The 24,835-nt window shown below is 46.6% G+C and overlaps 1 protein-coding gene across 5 annotated transcripts in view; it reads right to left on the bottom strand.

Annotated features, from left to right (window-relative positions):
• The window catches only part of MYH10 (myosin, heavy chain 10, non-muscle), a 103,329-nt gene extending 78,888 nt beyond the window's left edge, over nucleotides 1–24,441 (bottom strand). For 4 of the 5 annotated variants that reach the window (XM_017835949.1, XM_017835951.1, XM_017835950.1 and 1 more), the window contains exons 1-2: nucleotides 21,561–21,905; nucleotides 8,472–8,628 (exon numbers count right to left, since the gene is read on the bottom strand). In XM_017835949.1, coding sequence (XP_017691438.1) covers nucleotides 8,472–8,628; nucleotides 21,561–21,905 — 502 coding nt within the window. Of the gene's footprint in view, nucleotides 1–8,471; nucleotides 8,629–21,560; nucleotides 21,939–24,386 lie in introns of those variants that run through there. The other variant, XM_017835947.1, reaches the window with a different exon arrangement.
• Nucleotides 24,442–24,835: the final 394 nt, after the last annotated feature.

The raw sequence follows: 24,835 nt of genomic DNA, 5'->3' as shown, positions 1-24,835 counted from the left end.
AGGGATGGGGCAGCCACAGCTTCTCTGGGCAACCTGTGCCAGGGCCTCACCACCCTCACAGCCAAGAATTTCTTCCTAATATCCCATCCCCCTGCCCTCTGTCAGTGGGAAGCCATTCCCTTTGTTCTGTCTCTCCAGGCCCTTGTTCCAAGTCCCTCTCCAGCTCTCTTGGAGCCCCTTTAGGCCCTGGAAGGGGCTCTGAGGTCTCCCCAGAGCCTTCTCTTCTTCAGGCTGAACAATCACAGGTCTCTCCATCCCTCTGGTCATTTTGGTGCCTCCTCTGGACTCTCTCCAGCAGCTCCATGTCCTCCCTGTGCTGTTCCCCAGGGCTGGAGCAGCTCTGCAGGGGGGTCTCACCTGAGGGGCAGAATCCCCCCCTTCCCTCTGCCCATGCTGTGGGATCAGCCCAGGGCACGGGGGGTTTCTGGGCTGCCAGAGCACAAGGTCAGGGCATGTTGAGCTTCTTGAGAAGCCCCAGGTCCTTCTGCTCAGGACTACTCTGAGTCCATTCCCACCCAGCCTGTTCCTGGGCTTGGGGTGTATTGCCAGTCCAGGTATTACAAAAACAGAAAGAACGTTGTACTATATTGTTATACATTTACAACCATGGCTGATCTCCACAGATCTGGTTCATCCCTACAGCTCCCACTCAAGCAGTAACAGCTCCAACACCACTAAAACAATTCACACACCCCATGCACAGCAGTGTTCTGTGGGTCACATGGAGCCTCACACCCTATTTTAGCCTCTTGGACACTGAGCTACAGTTCTTCACACCAAACTCGTTTTTGCTACCCTGGATAACAATATGAGCCAAGAATCCCCTCACAACCCCCTCTCTGTCCCAAGCAAGACATTTACAACAAGAAGCATAAGCAGATGAGTGCAGGTTCCAGGGTCTCCAAACCACAAAAAGCAGAAACAATGGACAAGATTGGCCAATCTTTAACCAGCTCTTTGCCTTTTCTCACACTGCAGTTACTTACAAGCCTCTGGTTAGAATCATTGTCAAATTACTTTTGGAAAGCTGATGATGATGATGATACTGGTCTCCAGACTCCCAAACCTGAGCAGGACTCTCAGAGATGGCACCCACTAACTCCCATCTGGCTGCTTTGGTACTGAATGTTTTGTGCCAAATGTTTCCATGCAGCACAGTCCACCAGCTCTTCCATCTCTGAAATTAGGAATTTGGTTCTTGCAGCTTGCTACCATCATTTTTCTGTTTACTAACCTTTCAGTTGGGGATTCCCTGGTATTTTCCTCAAAGGATCATTCCCAGCACGAGAACTTCCTTGAGCAACTTCACAGCAGACACACAAAGAAATAGTCACATTTTCTGCCTTTTCTGGGTTTTCCTTCTACACACCACCTGATGGCTTTACCAGCCCTCTGAAAACACCCTAGAACAAGAAGAATTTTAATGCCTCAGAGTAATACAAAGCCACGAGCTTTTATTCACCATGAGCTATGAAACAGTACTCAAGATGCACAAAACCCTGCAACTCTGAATGGCTGGGGAAGGCACACCGAGTCTGTCAGGAGTCCCTAAGCAGCCAAATACCTGAGAGCAGGTCAGGACAAGAGAAAGGAAGCTGGAGACATACTGGGATATAAATTGGCATTGTGTTGGTGATGTGATCCTGGGGTCAAAGCCTCTCACCAGTTCTCTCCACTTGCTAAGGGCTGAACATCACTCTGCTGCTTATTGCTTCCTTCCCAGAGTATGACAAAGAAATAGAAGTCAAGAGGAAGGGGGAGGAAAAAGGAGCTCCTGCAGTTGCTGGCAGCAGCAGTTATGGCACAGCTACACGTAGTTCAGCCCCCAGAGGAATGCAGACACCGGTGACAAACACCAGCAGCACCCAGCAGGGCTGTCACAGGCCAGCGTGCTGTCAGGATCAGAACACATTCAAGTTTTTGTTACATCCAGGCATTATTGCCTGTGCATGTCAGCTGAAGGCTTAAGCCAAGCAGAAGTGAATTATCCATTTCACAACTACCTAGAAATAAAAGGAGTTTAATTTCAACTAAAGCTTTGCTGCAGAAGCAGGTGCTGGGCTGAGTAATCGCACGAAATGATTCATCTCATGAATGATTTCCCAAGTTGGATGCACTTAGGCTTGAATTCCTGTCTGTAGGCACAGTCACAATTCAATTATGAGGCCAGCTTGCATAGCAAGTTTTAAAATTAAAAGTCATCCCCGGATGCCCAGAATATCAACCAAAAAAATCCATGGAACTGGTTCCTCTGTTCAGAGCTGCACTTCAGAAGTGGGGAGAAAACAGCCAAGACACTCAAAAAACCAAGAATTCTTTATGTAATTGTCACTCCTGTCTCATTTTTAAATAGAAGAAAGTTACTGAAGTTAGACAAAAAAACAAATTATGTCAACCACTTCAAGTAACACTTCTGAGCAACTGAGCCTTAAGGAGAGAGTTGCTCACTGTAAATATCATCATCATGCCTAATTAAGTGCCCAGCCCTGAGGCTGAACCCCAACAAACAGGGATCCAGTCACATTTTGACCCAGAGAAGGCCAAAGGTCAGTATCTGTTGTCAAGTACTAACTAAGCATTAAATTTTTCCAGCAATAACAAAAAAAAAAAAATAAGAAAAAGAAATTATAGGGTACCATAACCTAGTTCTAGAAATTAAGTTCAACTGAGTCTGTCCACTAAGGACTTGCTACTGATGCCATTCACAGATGGCCAAGCAAGGTGCAGTCATTTAAATCATGACAATAACTCAGTCTCTGGAGCACACAGGTTTAATGTCAAGAGACAGAATTGAAGAGCAAGGGGAAGGAGATGGAATATTGCAAAACAAGTTCAGCTGACAGAAGTATTTCTCATTTTATTTCAAATTCAAAAATAACGAGGCAGGAGACTGTTTCAGTTTTTTTCTACTTCGTTTCTTGCTTCAAGAATCCCTTTCCCTCCCCCCAGCCACTGCATGTTACACTCCTCCTGTACACAAGCCAATCTCGGTGCTAATGTTACTGCTGCCTCAGTATTTATATTCCACACAGTCTGACTGGACAAAGTGAAAACCCAGAGCTCGGAGTGTAACAATAAAGAGACCTATAAATCCTTGCCATGACATTTCCCAAGCAGCCAGTTCTGCTGAGATGGTTCTCCTGCACTTTGTAACCAGTTAAAAGGCCTCGGGGACCCCTTTTGGTAAGTCAAGCTGTAATGAAAATACCAAGAACATTAATGGCATATATATCAGGTTCCACATATTCCTCACACAGAGAATGTCAGCCATCACTCCCAGGCTTTTTAGACTCAGAGCAATTTTTTCCTCTTCCATTTGAAGATTTAATAGGCCTTTGAAGAAAAGAGTTGTCATGTTTTAGTTTCGATTCTTATTTTCCGTACCTGGGGGTGGATATGCCCCCCAAGGGAGGACTTAATCAAGATTAACTACAAATATAGATCAATATGATGTTTTTAAGGGAGAAGTATTGCACCTGTAGGCAGTTCTGGCTCCTCCAACACCGAGTGTATTACGCTGTTTCCGATAAACCTTCTCTGCAACAGGATTAAAGGCAGTCCCAAAATATCAGTGCTAATTTGGTGCTCATCAAGATGTCCTCAGGGAAACAGGATAAAAAGGAGAGACTAAGCATAATTATACCAGAGTAATATTGGCAGGCAAGTTGGTCTTTAGTAGCAAAAAGCCAACAAGTTTTCCCTTAATATTTCTTCTAAAGCACTTTCATACCAATGAATAAAGAGGCATCATAAAAAAAAAGCCATACTTCCTCTAGAAATACAGTGGGGAAACTGGAAGGGAGGAGGGAAAAGTGAGAAGTGAAGTATGGTAAAGGAATACAGAAAAATTTATTAGTTCTGCTTTTGCTCAATCAAGTCTCCCTTGCTGGTAAAATATAGTCACAGATGAGCTGTCAGACCTACAGAATTCATTTCCTTAAAGAAAATCCCAATCCATGGCAAATTCTTACTGCCAGTAATTTTCAGCAGGACTGAAGAACACCAGCAAGTCTTGCAAATTGTATTACCAAACAGAATTAAGGTCAAGGGATTAGGACACCAATTCCTTATGACCATGTCAACTGTCCAGGAGCTGTGAAAAACTCAGCCTAGCACTGTTTTGTGGAGCCAAGGCCAGCCCTCCCCACTGCTGGGCTTGATTCCTGCCCGGGGCCAAGCAATCCATCCCCCCTGGAGCCTCTGGGATATGGGCACTCACTGCTCCAACACCTCCTTAGGGAAACAAGGGAAAGCACAGGAGAAATCCACTAAACCACCTGTGAAGTTACACCCTCCTACCACAGCCCTTTGAAAAATAATTACACGGGGGAAGAGAGGGGAAATCCAGTATGTAAAGCTGAACTGCAGGTTATTATCTGTGCGGTCAAGGCACTGGGTAATGAGTCTTTTCCTGGACAGAAATCCTGACTGGCATAACTAGAATGCAGTCTAAGTCTTGCTTGTTTTAAATAAGACCACGTTGAACCCAGGCTTTAATACAAGCCTTACAGAAAAGGCAGCACTGAGGTCGAGCCATGAGTGAGTTTTGCTTTTCCTTGCAAAACTCGCCCCAAATCCCTGGTGAACCACAGCTGCCCCCCCCCACAAAGTGCTCATCTGCAACACTCTGAGAAACAATTCTGCTCCTCCCTCTCCTGTGGCAGCTCACACCAATTCATTCCACCTCCAGGGAACACCATTCCCTTTACACCACGGCAAACTTGGCAAACTTGGCTCCTTGGACGTGTTCTCTGCTCAGAGCTCTGCCCCTTTGCCCTCCGTGTCTGACAAGCCCTGAACCTCATTTCCAGCCCATTGTTCCCCTCCCCAGAGGGCAGGGGGAGGTCTGACCTGGGCAGCCCGAGGGGCCAGAGGTCCCCCAAGACAGGAAACTCTTTGAGGGGCCAAGAACAGAGCAGGGTTTGATGGTTGGCAGTTCACAAGGTTTCCATACAGGCTTTTCCTACCAGGGAGCAGAAGAGCAGGGATCCATTTATACCCCCAGTTTAACAAAATGGAGTGTTTCCAGCAATGTTTAAGACAAGGAGTAACTATTGAGATCAGCAGTTTCTGCTCACCAAAAAACTTTTCTTTCATAATCTAAACAGAAATCTCCATTTTCCTGTTTAAACACAAATATTATTTTATTTATTAGCAGAAACTGGAAGTTGAGCTGTGACCATCCATGCTCTGAATTAAATACATAAAATCATCAAGCCACTGAGTGAAACTTTACTCACTGAGCCCGATTCTCTGCACAGAAAAATTGTCTTTTAAGAAATCAGATTGCTCTGAGTCACAGCTCTGGTCCAGGTATCCTGTTAATCACTGTAAACAAAGCTCACAAACACCCAGAAAATGAGTAGTTTGTGATTAGCTGCAAGGAAAGTAAACATGATGATACTGAAGAAAACACCACTGAACCAGCCAGGAAAATCCAGCCAACCACTTTCATTAATCCAAATTAGTGGCCAAGATATTTCTATAAGGGTAAGGTCGTATTATCCAAAGGAATTGCATTCCTATGGTTTCAACTTCAGGTTTGAATCCTAATAATTAAACTTCAGATGTCAAGTACTGGAAACACAAGTCATCCATACCAAAAGCAGCCTATGAATGTACTGTAACAGCAACACATGACTTGCAATAACACTGGAAAAACTCATCTCCCCCACCCCTCTCTTTACCAGCCCATCTCTATCTCCCAAAGCAGCTACAAACACAGATAAGAACTGTAGAACAGTTTTATAAATATGTGTTAGTAACTTATCAGGAAAAGCATTTTGATCAAGGATTGCACTGCAAATAAATGCTTGCAGAGATCTCTGATGATTTAATCTGAAGCATTTTGATTAATCCAGATACTTCTTGGTATAGAGACCTATTTCTACCAGCCAGAAGTTTCTGATACACCTTTGCTGTTTCGTTAGAGACTGAATGCCTGGTAAAACATAAGGCACAGTTAGAGGATTAAAGACATTTTGTACAGTTACTTGGCTGGCAGGGAAAACCCATCTCTCCTCACCCTCAGCAGCTGACCTTGGGTTGCCACTGCTGATCAGAAAATAAGTGGAATAATGTGATGTGCTTAAGAGTAAACATATAAAGCTATAAGTACTCAGCAAACTTCAGGAAAAACTAGGAACCAGTATCTCAGAGGAGCTTTCATGGGACTGTTCCCAGTGGTCATTTGCAAGGAAAGACACTGCATTTGTGTTTACATGAGCAAGAATGTATTTCAAAAAGTGCTGTCTTACCAACACACAGAAATATGCATTGTTTGGCAGCTTATGGGCAACAAAATTCTTACCCTGTCACAGATGCTACTGACAAGGTCACAAATCAAAGCTGAGACTATCAAAGGCACTTCATATATCCAAGATGCTCCCTGAAAAAAAATTCTTACATATATTTTAAAAAACCTGCTACTGTTAAGATGAGCATTATTTGGTGCTCTGATGACTAGAAAACCTCACTTGTTTTAATTGCAAGTTTTATTTATATGGAGATTTCCATTCAGTTCCCTGAAGTGCCCAAGTGTCTGTCTCTGCATCAGGGCCCATCCAGAGGCTCTGGAAGCACAGAGGGACCAGCCTGGAGCAGGGTCAGTGCCAGGGCTCTCCACTCACCCCACCTGATACAAAACCAGTCACCCTCACCACAACCCATCGTTTATGTCTGTTCCAGAGTTTGAACTTGTCCTTGTCATGCAACTGTGGACACAAACCATCAGTGAGAAGTCCAGTGGCTCCTGCAAACACTCCCTAAAATAAACAGGGAGTAGCTCCATACAGGTGAAGGGCACTAGAAACACAGATTTAGGTAAGCTTAAACAAGTTATTCCCTAATGAATGGATCTCATTGCATGGGTTTCATCTGTTCTTATTTCAGTCTATGCCTTCATTCTTTCAAATGAAAAGAATTCAGACTATCGAGATCAAAAAGAAAGCAAACACAAAGATTTGATACAAAATATAAACCTCCATGCACGAGTAAGGAAAGAAAAGAGGACTGTAACCAAACATATATCACTATGTCAATTTTTTTTTAATTCCATCTTCCAAAAATAGGAGCATCTGTCCATGTAGCAGGATCCCCAGAGACACAAATCAGTACCAGCAGTATGTGAGCAAATATATAGAGCACCTGCAGTGTGGTAACCACTGACATTGACTTACTTTTTTAGAGGACATTTGTCTCAAGAACTTCTCAAACGTTCTTGAGATAATTTCAAGAGATACTGTGCTTTCAGAGAGGGAGGCCCTTATCCACAAACCACTTGAGACTGCTACAATAAAATAATCTTAAGGTTTGCTCTATTCTTCCAAGTAGAGTCGTTATTAGGGGTCCTCTGACCTGAGCTGTTAGAGCTGTTCCTGTCAAGAGGTCAGAGTTTTTCTTTCACAAATACATGTGAAAACAGAGTCCCAAATATCCACTGGGAAGCAGGACAACTCTTGGTGGCCCCAATTTGCTGCCTGTCCCTGCATCACCCCACTGTGACAGCCCAGCTCTCCTGGGGTGAAAGAGCACTCGGCAACCTGCAGTTTATTATTAAGCAGCCCCAGAGACAAAGTCACAACTGAAGAAACAAAGACTGATGTGACTTATTTAAAGGCATAAACTGCTTTTAAAAAAGATTAACATTTAAGTGGTTGGTTAACCTGGTAGCAGAAACAGCTTTTTCTCAGTTTGTGTGAACTAGGTCAAACAGCTTTTACCTTCCTTCCAGACCATCTACACCTACAGCAGAAAACACAGACCTGTCTCTTTACACACACTTTTCTACATACAACATGCTGGTGTTCCCATATCTGTAAACAGGCCCCTAAAAGGAATCAATATTGGATAGTATGAGCTGTGTTTCCAAAATACTGTCAGAAGTGCAACTCTGCAAGTTCGACATATGTTTGTTTCAACAGATTTAGATCGTGTCAGATTCAGTTTTCATGTTTGTCCAGCACAAAATTAAAGCCAAAATTCAAAGCATGAGCCCCCCACTAACTCACTCTCTATTTTACTACAGACATGACACATATCAGTTTGGAGGAAAAAAAACCTCCTTCAAGGTTAAGCATTTCCTCGACCTCTTTTTGAACTCAAACACACTGTTGTTCCATTGTCACTTCAGATTGTCAGCTGCCAAAACAACACTTCTACAGCTCTCCCTTTTCAATCACACTTCTTTCACTCTTCCTTCATCCAAAGCCAGTGCACTCACATCTTTTGACATCAATCTTATCCCTTCTTTTTTTAAGAACAAAGTATTTCAGCTACAACTTCCAGAGCCCAGTCAGTGTCCCTTTGCTGCTGCGCCCCAGCGAGTCACACAAAGAGGGTTTTCTCCCCCTCCCTTTAAGCACTAAAAAAGATTCTGATTGCGTTAGAAATTACTGTGTAGCTGGATAAGGGTTGTAGGATCGTTAAAGAGTTGCCAATTAAGTGTTAAGCACCAATTAGCTGGCCCTTACCTTGCAGCATGCACCTGTAGGCAGACTCGGAGATCGCATAGATGTGCGGTGGCATCTCATGGCGCTTCTTCCCTCTGTACATCTCAATAATGTTTTCTGAATAAATCGGGAGGTTCTTGTAAGGATTTATAACTACACAGAACAGCCCTGAATAGGTCTGGGGAAAAAAAAAAAAAACACAAACATTTCTGTTAGTAAACAGTATTGAAATAGAGTCATAAAGAACAAAAAAGCTTTTTTCACAGGTTCTGTAATATTTATCTTAAAACGAAATTGAGGTCCTTTTTGTAGAGCAACTCAAAGTGCATGCTATATTCAAATTATTAGTTTCTAGTTCTCTTAAAAGGCTCTTTAATTACCTGCATAAAAAGTAATTTAAAGATAATAAGCGTAGGTAAATTTGAGGAGGAGCATCTGATCTCTTTCCCACAGACATTTAAATCTCCCTCCCGTTTGCCAAGTTTCAGGGTTTATGGACACCTTTTGATGTTCAACTCCTTCGGTAAAATGTGCATTCCAGGGTACTTTCATTTTTGAAGGAGCTGATAATCTCCACTGCTCTATTAAATAATCTGAATGAGGGAAAAGCCTATTTCAAACCACCCCTGTTTCTGCTGTGCTGTTATTGCCTCATATCTCTATGTCTTTCCTGCTCATCAGCCCTCCCAATCCCACAGGGGGGTCATTCCCTCCCCGTCCCAGCCCAGCTGATGGACAGCCTGGCAGCTGGCACTGCAGACATCTCACAGCCTTCAGAGCTGACACTCCACTCAAGTACCAGGACTCCCAGAATATCCAGGCACCCAGCACAGACTGTACACTGCTGATTCCACTGACTCTCATTGAGGCATTTTTTTGAATCAAAACACGCCTCAAGTGCTACAGAACTGAGCCCACACTGAAGAGATGCCCATAGGGCCACAGTTCCCTCCTCCTGATCCAAGTATCACCTCCTCCAGAACAGCTCCAGCTCTGCTCCACACGAGTTAGTTACAAGGAAGTTATCACAGGAACAGCCACGGCAGAAGAACTCACAGAGGCAGCCACTGACACTCGGTTCTGTGGGAGGGACAGACCAGCAGGGTCTGGCTCGGGATCAAAGGCTGAGCTCCCAGACAGACACCCTGCACACAGCAGAGCTCACCCAGGGAGTTTCCCTAATCCAAGGCATCTGGATAGCTCTGCCTTTTCAGCAGCAACTAAAACTGAGGGCTCTAAAGAAAGCAAAATCTCTCCGTTCACCGTTACCTCATCACCTGCTTTGACAGTGTGTTCTTTTTGGTCAGTGCAACTCCCAGCTCAGGAACGTGGGCAGGAGAGACCAGGTCTGACAGAAATAGGAGGTATCTTTGAAAATGTCAGGAAAACCATGCTTCTTACCTTTGCAGGTTGAGAGGAGAGAAGGAATGGAGGAGAGAAGGAATGGAGGAGAGAAGGAATGGAGGAGAGAAGGAATGGAGGAGAGAAGGAATGGAGGACAAGCAGAGAGCATTAACAGCTCTTCAGAGCCCAGAATACTGAGCAGGTAACTCATGATTTTTATAATATTAGTCAATTTTAAAAAGTATTTCTGCTACATTTGTGTCATCACAGTAGCTGAAAGTTCTGATCTGCCTTTTTTTTTTTTTTTAAGAATAAAAGATTTTAGTTGGAGGAAAAGGTGCCCTGTTCTTTCTGCACCTAAAAGGGATTCTGGAGAGACAAACAGAAGGTGATCTCTGAACTGAGCCAGGAGCACCATCAGCAAAGAAAAAGAACTTGGGTTTATGCCAGATGTCCTGACATAGGGACATTTTATGTCCTTACAGGAAAATACTCCCTGTGCTTTGGGCAGATCTGCTGGATGATAAGCACTGCAGGGCCTTACCATCTAAATAAGGTATTTATTTCCCAAGAGAAAGGACACAGATGTTATCAGGTCAATTGATCCAAGCATAAAGAGCAACTTATCAGTTATTAACTCAACATAACATGGGGCTGTTGGCAAGTGAGCAGTTCCTTTCCAGCCACATGGTCCTACCCCTGTCCCTCTTGCCACCATCAGCCCCTTTGCAGTAACTGAGCAAGCTGGATACAACTGAAGACAAATTTCAAAAAGAAAGGGTTGGTAATAATCAGTTCCCTGCCCAAACTTATTCCTCATCACTGGTGATATTGAAAGGGAGAGGGAAGGCAGGACAGTTGTTTTAACAGCGTGGTACAACCAGCCAAGGAGCCAATTAACTGATGGGCACTGGACCTCCATTCCTGGCCAGCCAACTTCCCTGTGCTCAGCTGAGGTCACCCACACACCTCTGTCATCACTCCTGGTGACACAGAGGCATCAAGAACTACCACAAGCCTGGTTTCCAGTCTAGTCTTCAAATAAGGATAACCAGGAAAAAGGCACATGTCCACTGAGCCCAGCTCAGGATCACTGAGCAGCACCTCCACTGTGCTCCTGCAGTGCAGGCACAGCCCATGACACACTGAGTTACTGGGGGAGATCTGCTCCAGACAAAGGAATCCCCACACCCAGAGTCCACTTCAGACCTGTCCCCACACAGCCCCTGACCAGTGTAATGGCACCAACGGGTGCAGAATCCAGCAGATGCCTCTGGGATGATTCTGGACTCCCAGTCAGCGCTCCTGAGCCTGCTCTGGTTTTCACCCACCCAGCTTCACAGACTTCCAATTTACCTGTTCCTCATCTTACCAAGGACAGCAACTCCCAAACCAGTGACTGGTTAAGCTCTAAGGGTGGTGTTGAATAAACCAGCTGTATTACAGTCACTCTTTCAAAAGCAATACTCTATTGCTCTGCAAACTCATCCAAAACTTTTACCACCTCTTTTGGCCTTTTATGTTCCCAACAGAAAGCTGTTGTTTTATACCTAAAATCACTGCCCTTCCCCTGACATGAATAAACTGATAAGTAATTAAAGAAAAAACCCTTAAGTGTTAGGCTAGAACAGCTGCTTGAAGATGATCCTTCTCTCTTCCCCCCAGTTACTTTGGCACCTTTTATTTCCCCAGCACAGACACAGAGTAAATGTTACTATTTAGCTACACAAAGAATTAATAATTTATAAAAATAAACTTAACAATCCTTCAGACCTGTATGGATGATCCCTAACCTGGGAGCCTTTCCAGACTCTCTCCTGAAGCAGGAATTGGATGGACCTGTGAACCTGGAACGACCAGAATAAGCAAAGCCCAACAATGCCAACATAACTCTGTCAATCTAGAGAAGACCAGCAAATGTCCTGGGCAAATGAAAAGGGTTAATTTAAGAGGCTCTGTATCGAACAGGGACAAATTAGACCTTATGAAGCACAAAATTCTACCTTTCACCAGTGCTGGGGTTCATTATTTGAAACTAAACCAAAAGGAGTGGCTTTTATCCCAGACCATTCAGTCTGTGCCACGACACAGCTCCTCACACACAGCACCTTGAACTCCAACACCTTGACTCCCTTCACAGCTGCCACCCAGTTCATTCTCCCTGCAGAGTTTAAAAATCACACTTTCTCCAACACACCACCACACTGCACAGCCCTAATTTAATCAAAGGAAGATGGAGCTGAGCTTTCCCACACGGCTCCCAAATTTCCTGACCATCATCCATTGCAGAAAGCAATGTCTGAACATATTGGAGGGCAGAGAAACACAGAAGAGATGGTTTTATTGAGCCAAATTTAACTGAGAGGGAGGTAAATGGTACAAAAATCTTATAGAGCTATTTTATAACTGCAAGTCTCACAGTACATCACTGTACCCAAGGCAGCAGATTGGAGGCAAGGGCTTTTTGCATGCAAACTGAACACATGAAAAGTAGGCTGAGATTCTTTTACACCCCTCATAAAGCTTCCTGGTGAGCAGCCATGGGAAGAATTATCAGAACTTGCACACCTGCTTAAATAAATGGACACTCTGTTTAAGGAATACTGTGCTGCAGTACATGGACTCTGATGGAAGTGTCTGATGGGAATTAGAGCTGGGATCAGCACTGACAAGCTCCAGTAGCCACCCAGACTGGAGGAAGAACCAGACTTCACTCATTTTTCAGCTGACAGGTATATTAAGAACTGAGAGGCAAGTAAAGGTGCTGATTCACCTTGAGCTCGTGGGATCAGCTGGGAACAAGCTGGTTGCTTGAAACACACATTCCTGCTTTAGCCAGGACCAGGCTGCAGGCAGGATCAACCAACAGCAACAGCACATGGAATAACCTGGGATGAGCTCAGCTGGTCAGAGCATGATGCTAAAACACCACGGTGTGGGTTTGATCCTCTCGTGGGCCACTCACTTCAGAGTTGAATGCCATGATCCTTGTGGGTCCCTTCCAACTCAGAACATCCTGTGACTCTGTGAATGCAAACTCCAGGCAAGGCTCCAGAGACAAACAGTAAGGGAGTGCTCTGACAGAGGTTTGGTACACAAGCTCTCCCTCAGGACGCTAAGTGTGGAGTTTGAAGGTTTCCAGATGCTTACAGCCTTTATCCAGTAGTTTATCATTGAGTAATATGGGTTTTGGTGAGCTGTCCCAGACTGCAGAGTTCAGGTTCCTGGCCTGGCCTGTTTGAAAACTCCATTTTATTCCCATAGCCTGAGAGAGAGGTGCATTAAATGAACAACTGGCAAGCAGAGTGTGTGATTCCCAGGTGAAAGCACGTGGGAGCTCAGGCTCTAAATCCAGAGTGTGGGCTTTCCTGGCCTGTCTGCCCTTAAAACCATATCACACCTTCCCTGTGCAGACACAGATGGAGGTGTTAAGGGTCAAAAGCCTGGGACGATTCCTTGGATTAACAGCTCAGCTTTGCAGTTCCTGGATCCAGGAACATGCTGTTATGACTGTTAGCTTGGTTTCTTCTGCCACAACATCAAAAGGCCCTTTAAAGCACCACATTAGAAAGATGCAGGTAAAGTTTTGGAATTTGTAACAATCAGTTTGCATCACCTGAGCATGCAGGCTCAACATTTATCTCCAGTTCTTCAGATATAAAATCTGACAGATTTACTCTATTACTACATCAATAATTAAGCTGAAGTAAGTAAACATCTACACATCTCTCATTATTACCTGAAATAGAAACCAGCAGTTTCCAGCCTAGCAAGCAATACATGTTGTAAGCAGTATCCCATAACTACTGGAGTAGAACACATTCTCCAGGTTGATAAATTGCCTCATTGTAGCATTTTCTTGCCTGGCTTCCCTTCCTGAGGTTACAGACCCCCATCCCACACTCCAGGACCTACTGAGTTCTCTGAGCTGGACATGGTTTTCCCACGTAGAACCTTTTCTCCCTGAAGTTATCCAATCTTAAATTCAAGCCTCAAAGCAGGGCAGGCAGCTCTTCAGTCTCAGGGAGGAGAAAGGTGAGGTTGTGCCCTGGGGTGGGACACGTTCTCTGCCCCTGCCCAGCTCCAACCCAGCTGCCCCTCAGGGCAGGGGCAGCCCCCAACCACCACCCCCAGTCTCCCTGGCCAGGGCACAGCCAAGATAAGAACCTAGAAAATAACCCAGACATCTCTGTACAAGCCCAAATTGCTGGATTAAAACAAAAAATAAACAACCACAACAAACAACAGTACCCACAAAGTTGGAATCAAGGGTAAGGAATCCCCTGTGGAGTAGTGGGAACCTCAGGTCAGAGAGGCTGGGGGACAAGAGCCACTGTTCCTCAGGAAAACTGAGGAAGAGAGTGAGAAAGGGAAGGAGCACAACACATATACCAGCTATTCATGACAAAGGCCAGCCCATGCTGTGGATGACTTGTCTGGAGATATTCTCTACAGCTGGAGCTGAACAGAGGCTCACCAGTGCTGGATTTTCACACTGACAGCTGTCAGGAGATGTGTTCAAAGGAGAAAACCCCACAGTGGATCAGCAGTGCAGGTTCTACCCTGCTCAGTGAGCTCTCCAGCTCTCCCAGACAGGCTCAGGGTCACAGCCACTCAGACAGAACAGCCTCAGCCACAGCAACTGCTCAGAGCTAAAACATGATCTGAGGTTGCACCAGGGCCAGAGGAGTATTAATATCCTTTCACAGGGCTCCTGTACAGCTGCATGTCAGAGCTTGACTGCTCTACAAACAGCTTTACACAGGCTACCATGAGTTCTGGTGCAGGCACACAGCTTGTCCTGCAGCACAAAGCATTCCACTGAGCACTCAACAGGAGTCCAGAACCCAAACTGCTGCTCCTTTTCAGGCTGTTAAGCTACCTGTTTTTACAGAAACTGAATATTTGACAAGAACATGCACTTTTTCACAGCTCTGCTTGCCTCAGGGCAAGGAGGGAATTGACTGATTTCCCTTCAGTCCCTCAGACATTTCTAACAAACTGAAACCCTGCAAAGAGCTCCTTCAACTTAATCACACTTATGAGTCTTCCAAAAATCAAGAGTCGATGTGAAAACAAGTTCTTGTGTCAAAGCAACACTTCCAGTGTGAAGCCCAGCATTTCTTCTGCCACATGCTGGGTATTAGATCCAGTGACTGGTCTGTGTCAAGGAAAAGATGGAATCAAGCAACAAACTCTATTTCTTGCAGTTTTCTTTTAATACCCATCTTTGACGCTCAGTAACGTGAAACATTCCCAACTGGACCAGCAGGAAAATTAAAGCAATTAGAACACAGAAGCTTATGTAATACCACAGATTGTTCTAGGTTACACTCTGGCCTCACAGGAGGCAGCAGCTTAACAGAAGGAATAGCTTATAGACAAGTGCAGTGTTACCAGAGCTCCCACCCACAGCAGGCTCTGGAACTGGGGACTGTGGCATATTTCTCATTCTTTCCCTCTTCTGCTCCAGTAAAATGGAAAGTACATTAAAATTGAAAGAAAGGATTGCAGGCCAATTACAGAGGTAACACTTGCAATTATCAGAAAAATACCTGCTGAAGTATTTTAACTTGCACTATAGTGAGCACTGGTGGAAAGAAAAACCCAGCAGTCATCTGCAAGGAGAGCAGGAACCAGCAGGAGGGTTCCAGGAGCTCTCAGCCTCACAGAAACAGCTTCAAAACCCTTTTCCCAAAGTTTCTGTAAAAAATTAAACGTGGAGGAGCAGGCAGGTAAGATAATGCACAGTTCACTGGAGTTTGGAGCTGAATGTAACCCTTTCCTCAAGGGGCTTCACCAGCTTTTTATCCTTCCTCAAGGAGCAGCACAACTGGTCAGCTCTAACTCGACCTCCCCTACAGCACACACGTCTCAGGTCCATGTCCCCAGCTCCAACTCTCCACCTGAGCATCCAGAGTCAGGTCATGGGCTCCCCAACATCCCACCCCACTCACACGTGCCAGAGGCCCCCCGGACACTGAGGCAGGGGAACACAAGTCCAGCGGCTGAGAAATTCTGCTCATTTTAATCCTCCTGACTGAATGAGGTCAGGAAGCAGTTAAGGAGCAGTTCCAATGATTTATGGGGGTATCAGAAAGCCACACCATCAACTGTGGGCAAGGGACTTCCTCCAGGAAAGCCGGGCCTACAACAGATGTGGCAACAGTAACATTTTTTTAAATAGGTTTTTATAAAGCCCACTGGATTTTGAATATCTTAGTTTTTACTGTGGCTTAGTTACACCCCACATCTGAGTGAGCAATTCCTTCATCCCATCCTGCTGCAGTGGGTACAGGAGTGGGAACTTCTGACTGTACAAGAGACTTCTGAGCCTCCCAGATAATCTTTCAATTTAAAAAGATCATCAAACGTTTATAGACCCATTGAGTGGGCTAAATGTTGTGTATCCCAGAACTTTTCAGACATTTCACCTGCACTTACCAGTCAGCCCATCAAAATACAGCCCTCTGCAATTTGGATGTTAGATTTCTCTGGAAAATCGGTACCTTGTGCCAAACCTGCACAGGATCCACCCTGCCAGTGTGTGTCAGAGCACCATTTGGGTTTGCCAAAATACTTCTGTTAACAAGATATTCGTAAGTTCATGGTTTTTCAATTTAAAATATGCTTTAAAAGTGGAATGGAAGGGTCTTTCTTGCCATCAAACGAGGTGCTGACCACAAGCAGAGCTTTGAATTGCTGGGAAAAGTGTCACCCAGCCCTGCCTTAGCAGTGTTAACAGCCATCAGCTTATTCATGCCAACTCCAGCCAGGGCCTGCAGTACCAAGAACAAGCTGCTTTCCATTTAAGCAGAAATGAGGTGTATTTACATTCTTGATCCACTACCTGTATTTTGATTTTAAAAAAAAATTGCTTTTCATGGGCTTTTTTAATATTCAGGTTGGATGGGGCCTCTGAGCCACCTGCACTAGTGGAGGGTGACCCTGACCATGGCAAGAGGTTGGAAAGAAATGAGCTTTAAGGTGCCTTCCAACCCAAACCAGTCTAATGTTTCATGACTTAGAAATTCAAAATTCAGAATGCTGCCTAACAAAGCATTGAAATAACAGTGAGCAGGAACAACTTTGCTTTTTGCAGGTCTAGAAGAGGAATAGTCTATGTCAAAATTACATTCAAAAAGAAAAGGGAATCATCTTGCTCTGAAGTGAAAGAAGAGGACTCTCAAGCTGCACACAAACCAGACAGTCCCTCACAAACAAAATGGTAAAAAACTACTTAAATATATTTTTAAAAATTATTGACACCATTCTCTCCTTCAGAGCAGCCATGAGTCAAATTAGGTAGTAAACTTTGAGTAAAAACTTCATTTTGAACAGAACTGACATGCCTGTGCATGAGCTTTGCTTTTCTGAATAGACTGAAGCCAATAAATACATTGTTAATATTGAAGTGCAAAGGTACCAAGATGGAGAAAACACCTCTTCCTACACCAAAAACTCCTCTGCAGCTCTCAGACTTGATTTGTAGCTCTCCAAAGCACCCAAGTATCTCCCCTGTCTATTGCCAAGTGCAGCATCTGTCCTCCTGGCACTCTATTTTCAGACTAAATCCTCCTTCTTATCTCCTCTGCCGCTTCCCAACCCTTCCCACCAACACCAGAGACCCACTTGAAGCATCTCCCTTTTCCCAGGATTGCAGCTGAAGGAGGCAGCTTTGGCTCAGCCTCCCCCTGCCACCACAGAGCTGTGAGCCACAGCAGAGCTGCTCTGAGCCCCCACAGCTCCAGCACAGCAGGCTGGAAATCCCAGCCCGGGAGTTCCCACACTCAAAGGCCACATTGGACCAGGAAGAGCTTGGAAGCTGGTTCATGAAAACCCCCAAAGCTCCTGAAGCACTGACAGGGAGAATTATTGGAGCAGCAATCTTGTCTTATCACAGCCAAGTCGGGGGGGTCTTGAAACTCAGCAGCCTCCAAGGCTGAGGGACTCCTAACATCCACTCCTTCCAGGGGATTGCATTGCTCCATTTCATTGTCTGAGTCAAAGATTATTCCACAGCCATGAGATCATATTTTGCTGACTTAAGTAGAAATCAAAATCTACCTAGAAGCCTCCACAGTGGCATTTTACAAGCAGATCTTGCACAAAGAGAGATGTTTCCTCACTCAGGCTACAGCCCTCGGTGACCTAAAACTTCTGACTAGAACTAGACTCCTCTCTTAAAGCAACACCCCCAGAAAGGGATCTGGAACTCAGCTTATCATGGCATATTCAACAACCACCACAAAACCAGTCTGAGCAAAATCATGTTTATTCAAATATTCAAAGGACCTCCTAAACCCTCTGGGAATTCCTCCTGAGTGCCCTTCCAATGAACTACCCCCAGTTCCTGATCTACAGCTGAAGGATATCACCAAACACAGGCTGAAGCCAGGATAAAAGTTGGCCACTCCAAAGTAGGGCAGGCAGAACAGTCCAGTTTTACATGAAGCTAAAGAATCAACAGTTCACAGGCATATGCAGTAACCAGAATACACAAGAAGCTGCCACTCCAGCAAGATATGAGACCAATTCAGAGCATTAGTGGCTCAAATGATTCATAAGAAATGCTGATACCCCTAGAAAAGCTCAAGATTTGGGAGAGTTCAGCTATGAAACACAACAAAGAGTGAAAACTCACAGCCAAGGTAAAAGTAATGAGAAAACAAACAAAACACCTGCTGTAGGTGGCTGCACCTTCACAGAACCAGCACTTTGTACTTGATGAAAACCAAGCCTCAAACGAGCAGAGATCTCAAGGACTCAGATTCACTGACAGGTTAAGGAGAAAAGTCCAAGTGCACAAAGTCATAACGACAGATTTACCCATTCTCAGGGATTAAAATATATGTAGGGAGAGAATATATATATATTCAAAAGGATTTGCTGCAAAGGTAATACAGCTTCTCTAGGAAAGAATGTTTTTCACATATTCTTGTTACACTCAAACCCTGTGGCAAGCAACAGAACAGGCAATGGTAAAAGTGGAGCAAGAAATTATTTCATCTCCAAAGCAAAACTGGGATCACTACAGTTTACACACAACCATCCTTCCCAGCAGTTCTTATACAAGTCCTGCTGCCTTTACATCTCCTGCGCTGTCATGAACAGAGCACAAAAGGACAGGACCAAGCACTGATACGTTTTTCCAAGCCACTGATCCTCCACGTTCTCCATTTGTGTCCATCTCCCACGGCCCAGTAATGAGACTCAGAGCCCCAGCTCGGGTCACTTGGCAGGCCTGGGAGATGGTAGAAGTTCCAGAAGCTCCTGGCCATCCCTACTTGGATGTCACATGAAACTCTTGGTGGTGGAATGAGCATCACTGCCCAGGTCACCAGCCAGCTTTAGTCAGCCTCCCTGTTCCTCCAGCAGAGTCACCCTGGAGCAGCAGATTACAGACAGATGACTGGGCCCACCAGCCAATTCCCTCAAGTGGTTGTTTCCTTTCTAGGGATTGAAAGGAAATGTGGCTACTTCAGTTGACATTCTTTCACCTGCCACTTCCTAGAAAGGCAACACTGCACTCTGCCTTTTGGCAAATTTAAATCAGATTCACCACCTCCACCTCAACTGCCCGAGACCAACACCAAAATGTAAGATTTCAGTTTGGTTATTATGGGAGTACTATGTGGAAATCAAAACATACCTTTAACCAGCTCATGTCGTGGCCAAACCACCAGAACTGACTTCAGCTCAGTTAACTTTGGCTCTTTTCCTTACACCAGGCAAACATCAGCAGGAATTGCAGGCAATGGCTCTGGGCTGTGCCAGCAGCAATGGTAGTGCCACATTCCTGGGGTTTAGCAATCCCTGACAGAACTACACTAAAAACACCCCCAGCTTGAGCTCTTGAGGAAGTTTCTCTATGGTCTGTGGATCTGTGCAGCATTCAGCCTTTACTCCAACACTTCTCACCACTGCTCTTCCCCCCACCTCCAAAAACTAAGCTGAGCTTTGATTTCAGACAAGCAGCCATTATTCCAGCTGCACTGAGCCATTATTCTTGGTACCAGCAGCATCCTCCAGCAATGGCCCTGTAATTCAGCCTTCCAGTAAAGGCCAACAAATCCATGAGCTCCTCAATCCCAACCAACTCCTTCCAGCCTGGGGGCAGAGAGGTCAGATGCACTAATCCCCCTCTGTGGCAGCAGCATCACAAGGCCAAGAACCAAGTTCCAGAGTCTGCCTCAACAGGGAAAGAATGAAAGCAGGGAGTACCTTTGGGAAGTGGTGGGGAAGAAAAAAAAAAAAGGTAAATCACCTGCAGAGTACCACAAACTCCACATATGTGATCAGCCAGTCCTTCAGAAAGGGAGGTTTGTCAGCCACCCAGAGTAACACAGCCCTGGATCCCCTGTGTGTGTACAGTGACAGGTTCTCACACATCTCCAGAGCCATTTCTGGCTGTGTTTACTCTGTGCAGTCCTTGGACTAGAGTTTGCTGTGACATTTAAGGCCCTCAGCTTTTAACCTTCACAATGAAATAGGGTTATAACAGCTGTAATGAATTTCATAACAGCCATCATTAGCATTGATACACAGACTGAAAACTTTTGACCTATCAACCTTGTTTAGTTTTCAATCCAGTCCCTACTTATTATCCAATTAGTTTCCTAATGCAGAAATCATTCCAGAAGTATTTTTCACTGAGCTCTGCTGTAAACACTTTGGTTTAAGGCCTTGGAAGGGCAAAAACCATAAACCCACAGAGGGAGCTGACAAAGAAGAACAAATATAAAACAAAGGATTTTGAAGTTGCATATAATTTTTAGTAAGTCCAAACATTACCAAGCAAAAAATTAAATGATACCTCCATTAATACCTTGATGGAGGGGAAAAATGAGCCAACTTGCAGGACTAAATAAAATGGATTTAAGCTTCAGGACAAGTGTTTTTAAAGTGAACCAAGCATTTAAGGAGATGTTCCAGTTTCTTTTAGGACAGAAAGTCTTCTTGTAGATTTTCATGACTCCCTGACCCAACAAATCACTGTGCCACCAGTTTGCCAAGAGACCAGGAGCTGCTCTGAACTGTACAGGAAAGACCTGGGACAGTGTCCAAGGGAGGAGCAGGGTCAGACAGCACCAACAGTGCTCCGATTCCCAACTCTAGGGCAAGATGGTGATAAGCCAGATGTTCAATTAGTGCTTCAAAACCACTGGGAAAAAAAAAAAGCTTTATCTTATTGGTTTATTTTAAGCACTCCAACACATTCTTTCCTGGCCACTGTGTTGATATTCAGTTCCAAAAAGACATTTTGCACTCCCAGCACTCTCCAACTTCAGCTTTTAACTAACAGCAGGGCCTCTTATTGCCACTTTTAATATGCAGCAAGTTAAAACACGACATGTGCTCATTCACAGGAGCAACTACACACAGCAGTTCAGCAAAGGGGGGGTTTGTCATCTCCCTCAGCTCACACCAACCTGCCACTGCTCACTGGGTCAGCTCAGCACGTGAGACAAGTGCTCCAAGGAGCAGCACAAGCAGAGCCCCTGGAGCTGCCCTTGGAGCTGCCATTTCACATCCTGTTGCTAGAAGACACTCACAGAATTATATCATTTGTTTTATGACAGAGTTCTTGACCTGTACACAGCATGGAAAAAGGCTTTGGTCTAATGTAAATGGCAGGGACACAAGTATTTAGGCTGTCAAATCACAGATGTGACCCACTCCCTCTGTTTCACACAGCAAAGGGATGGGAACCAGGACAGTTCAGCTGAATTAGCACCCAGAATGACACTAATAATTAGTACTTACATAGATGAGCCCAGAGTAATAGCGATCCTTTAAATTGTGCAATACAGAGGCTTCATTCAAACAGGTTAATTCTGCCATGTCTTCCACTTTAGAGAACTTGGGAGGATTCATCTTCTGAACATCATCTTTATTGACTAGTGCTTTCTTCCCATTCTCTGCCAGTTCCACCAACACCTCATCCCCCTTCTCCTCCTTGATGCTGGCTGCCTCGAAGCCGTGGCGCTCCGAGGGGATCCACACCAACTTTTTGGCAGTCCAGTCAGCCTGGGTGGCAGGGTTGTAGATCACAGCCCTATCCACGAAGAGGTACCTCTCTGGATCCTCCTGTCCCAACCTCTGTGCCATGGTGGGAAGCGAAGGTGCCCTCTCTCAGTTACCCTGTGATTGGAGAGGGAAAAGCAAAGAGCAGGTTACAAACAACGCTCTGACCCACGCAGTGCCACAGCAGTCGAATGATCCATCCCCAATATCTGCATCTTCCCTGGAAGAAGCAGCATCAGTTCTCTCTCCCAGAGTCTGGAGAAGCCCCTGTTCACACAGCAGCCCTGCATAAACCAACTGCCAGACAAAAGTATCCTCCAAACCCAGTGCAGGAAAGCCAGTATGAACTGGTTCTAAATGTGCACCAGCCAGGGTGAGACGTTGCAGTGTGAGAGCTGCAAGCAGGAAAATCACAGCCCTGTGTCCTGGACTGAGATAAGGAAGAAGAGCAAATTGAGCAGAATTTTGTTAGTAAAAATTCTAACAGCTGCAACGGAACAGTGAAAAAAAAAATACAGAGATAGATACAAAACCATAAACCTGCTCACTGGGTGGCTGGCTGCAGAAACCAGAACGTGTTTTAAAATGTGGATTCTCAACTACAGACAAGAACTTAGGACACTTGGAGTTTCTGCAAGACATTAAGGCAGCTAAACCTTGATCATATTCTTCCTGAAAAACATGAGACTCTGCATTTCCACAGCCTGCTCCTGTTCTCAGTCCTGAGTGCTGACATCACCATATTCCAAAAAAAATGTCTCCAGATCTCAAGTTTACCTCGAGGCTCAAGACACTGCAAGGGCTGATGCTGGATTTTCCAACAGCTCCACGGGTAATTTGAAGGGGAAAGAAAAACTGCTGACTGACAAGAGCCCCTGCACACTCATTTTACCTGCCTCTATCCAAGAGAGGGCCCTGCCCCTTCCCTGGGCTCTGCTGTCACAGCCAGGATTCTTGGAGCTGGAGGGTTCATCTGGAACTCCCTGAGGAGCAGAAAGGTCAAGCCTGACCCCTCATACTCAGGCTATCAAACATCTTGGTTGGTAACACGTTAAATATCTTGGTTTGTCACACACACGCGACATCTCTTCTGCTGAAGAATGTTACATCAGCTTTTTCCATCAGGTAACCTAAAGGTCAACTTGGGAAGAAAACCAGGGAGGTTTCCCAAACTGCACTTGTCACCTTTCCTACCACAGCACGTGCTCTGGCAACCCAACCCTCCTTGGAAGAGCATGTAATTAAATAGGATAATTGTGTCTCCATCCACGGCAGAGAGATTTGTTACACTGTCCAACTTCGATGTAAAGCGAGCGTGAAGTCACCCAACCCTTCCGAGGTGTGAGGAGCAGCCCGGTTACCACAGACAGCTTAATTCAAATCAAGATATGATGACTCAACATTAAAAGTATTTCAGAAGAGCCTCTGAGAGAAAACTCCCATGAAGAAAGAAGGAATCGTTGAGGGGACAAGTTCAGTAATAGCTGGACTCCTCCACCATGAAAATAAAGATATTAGTCAAAGAAGGCTACACCTGGCTCAAAAAGCCCATAGATTTAACAGCGGAGCCTCCAACCCCGAACGAGAAAGGCGACTGTGCCAGAGCACAGCCCAGGTTCCAACAAAGCCCTGGAGACGCCGGTGCCACCCCCGTGTGCCAATGCACCTCCGTGTCGGTCCCGAGCGCTCCCGGCCAGGTGTGACACGGCCAAAGGCATCCAAGATAAGCCCAGACTCGGTTCTCACACACCGAGAGGCAGCGAAACCTGAAGGTCAAATAAAGCTAACGCGACAAAATCAATCATTACCGTTCCCCCCGCGGAATTAAAGGCTGAGGAGTGAAATGAATGCGTTCATATATAACTGCACACACCGGTCACGTATGAACGGTGTAACTTGGCTTTACCCCGGTCCCTGAGGGACAGACCTAAACATCGGGGGACCACAGGCGGCTCCAGGGTCATTCTCGCCCCCGGGCTTCCAACCCCACCAAGCCCATCACAAAAGCCCCTCTGCAGAAGGCGAGCGAGCCCCGGCTCACCCTGCCCAGGGCTCCTCCGCTAACAATGGCATTCAAATGAAACACACAAATGAGCGCATTTCTCATGCAGGAATCCAGCACTCCCCGCAGCCGACGTGCGAATAAAGGGGAAAAACACCCAAAAAAAGGCCCCCGACGCAAAGCGGGGGGGAGGGAAGACACGCCGGGGCCGGGGCACCCCCGGGGCAGGGCCGGCCCGAGGAGCCGCGCGGGGGCCGCGGCCGCGCTGCCCCTCGCCGGGCCCGAAGGACAAAGAGGCGGCGGCGGGCTCGGCCCGGCGGGGCCCGGCGCGGCCGCATCCCCGCGCCCCTCGCCCCGCGCCCGCGGCGAAGGCAGAAAATGGCCGCAAACCGCCCCCTCCCCTCGGCGGCAGCGCCGGGCGGCGCGGGCGGGCGGCCCGACAAGGGGGTCTTTGTGTGGCGGGCCCGCCGCCCCCGCCACACCCCCGCCGCGGGCGGGCCCCTCCGAGCGCTCCCCCCCGGTTCGCAGCGCCGCGGTGCCCCCGGCCGGCCCCGCCGCCTCACCTGTGCAGCGCCGGCCGCCGCCCGCCCTCCCGCCGCCCTCCCGCCGGCTCCGCCGCGCCCGCTCCGCCCCGCGCCCGCCGCGCTCCTTTAGCGCCGCGCCGGCCCCGCCGCCCCTGCGCGCCGGCCCCGCCCCCCGCGCCGCGCGCCGCTCGCCCATTGGCCCGGGCGCCCGCCCGTCAGCCTCCTCGCGCGTCCCCATTGGTCCGCGGCGCGGCCGCTCTGCGGCCACAGCCATAGCAACCTCCGCACGCCGCGCCGCGGGGCCCGCCCCCACCGCGCCTCGCCCCGCCCCCGCTCGGCTTCCATTGGTCGCCGTCACCCCGTAGCCCCGCGCTCATTGGGCGCCTCCCGCGTCCGTCATGGCGCGGGCCCCGCCCCCCGCTGCAGCACGGGCGGTGCGGGGGGCGCGTGCCCGGCGCTGCGGCGCGGGGCGGCGGGAGCGCGCCTGC

The sequence above is a fragment of the Lepidothrix coronata genome, unplaced genomic scaffold (genome assembly GCF_001604755.1).
Source record: "Lepidothrix coronata isolate B3197 unplaced genomic scaffold, Lepidothrix_coronata-1.0 Scaffold267, whole genome shotgun sequence".
NCBI classification, from domain to species: domain Eukaryota; kingdom Metazoa; phylum Chordata; class Aves; order Passeriformes; family Pipridae; genus Lepidothrix; species Lepidothrix coronata.
This window is presented reverse-complemented; position numbering and strand designations above follow the sequence as displayed.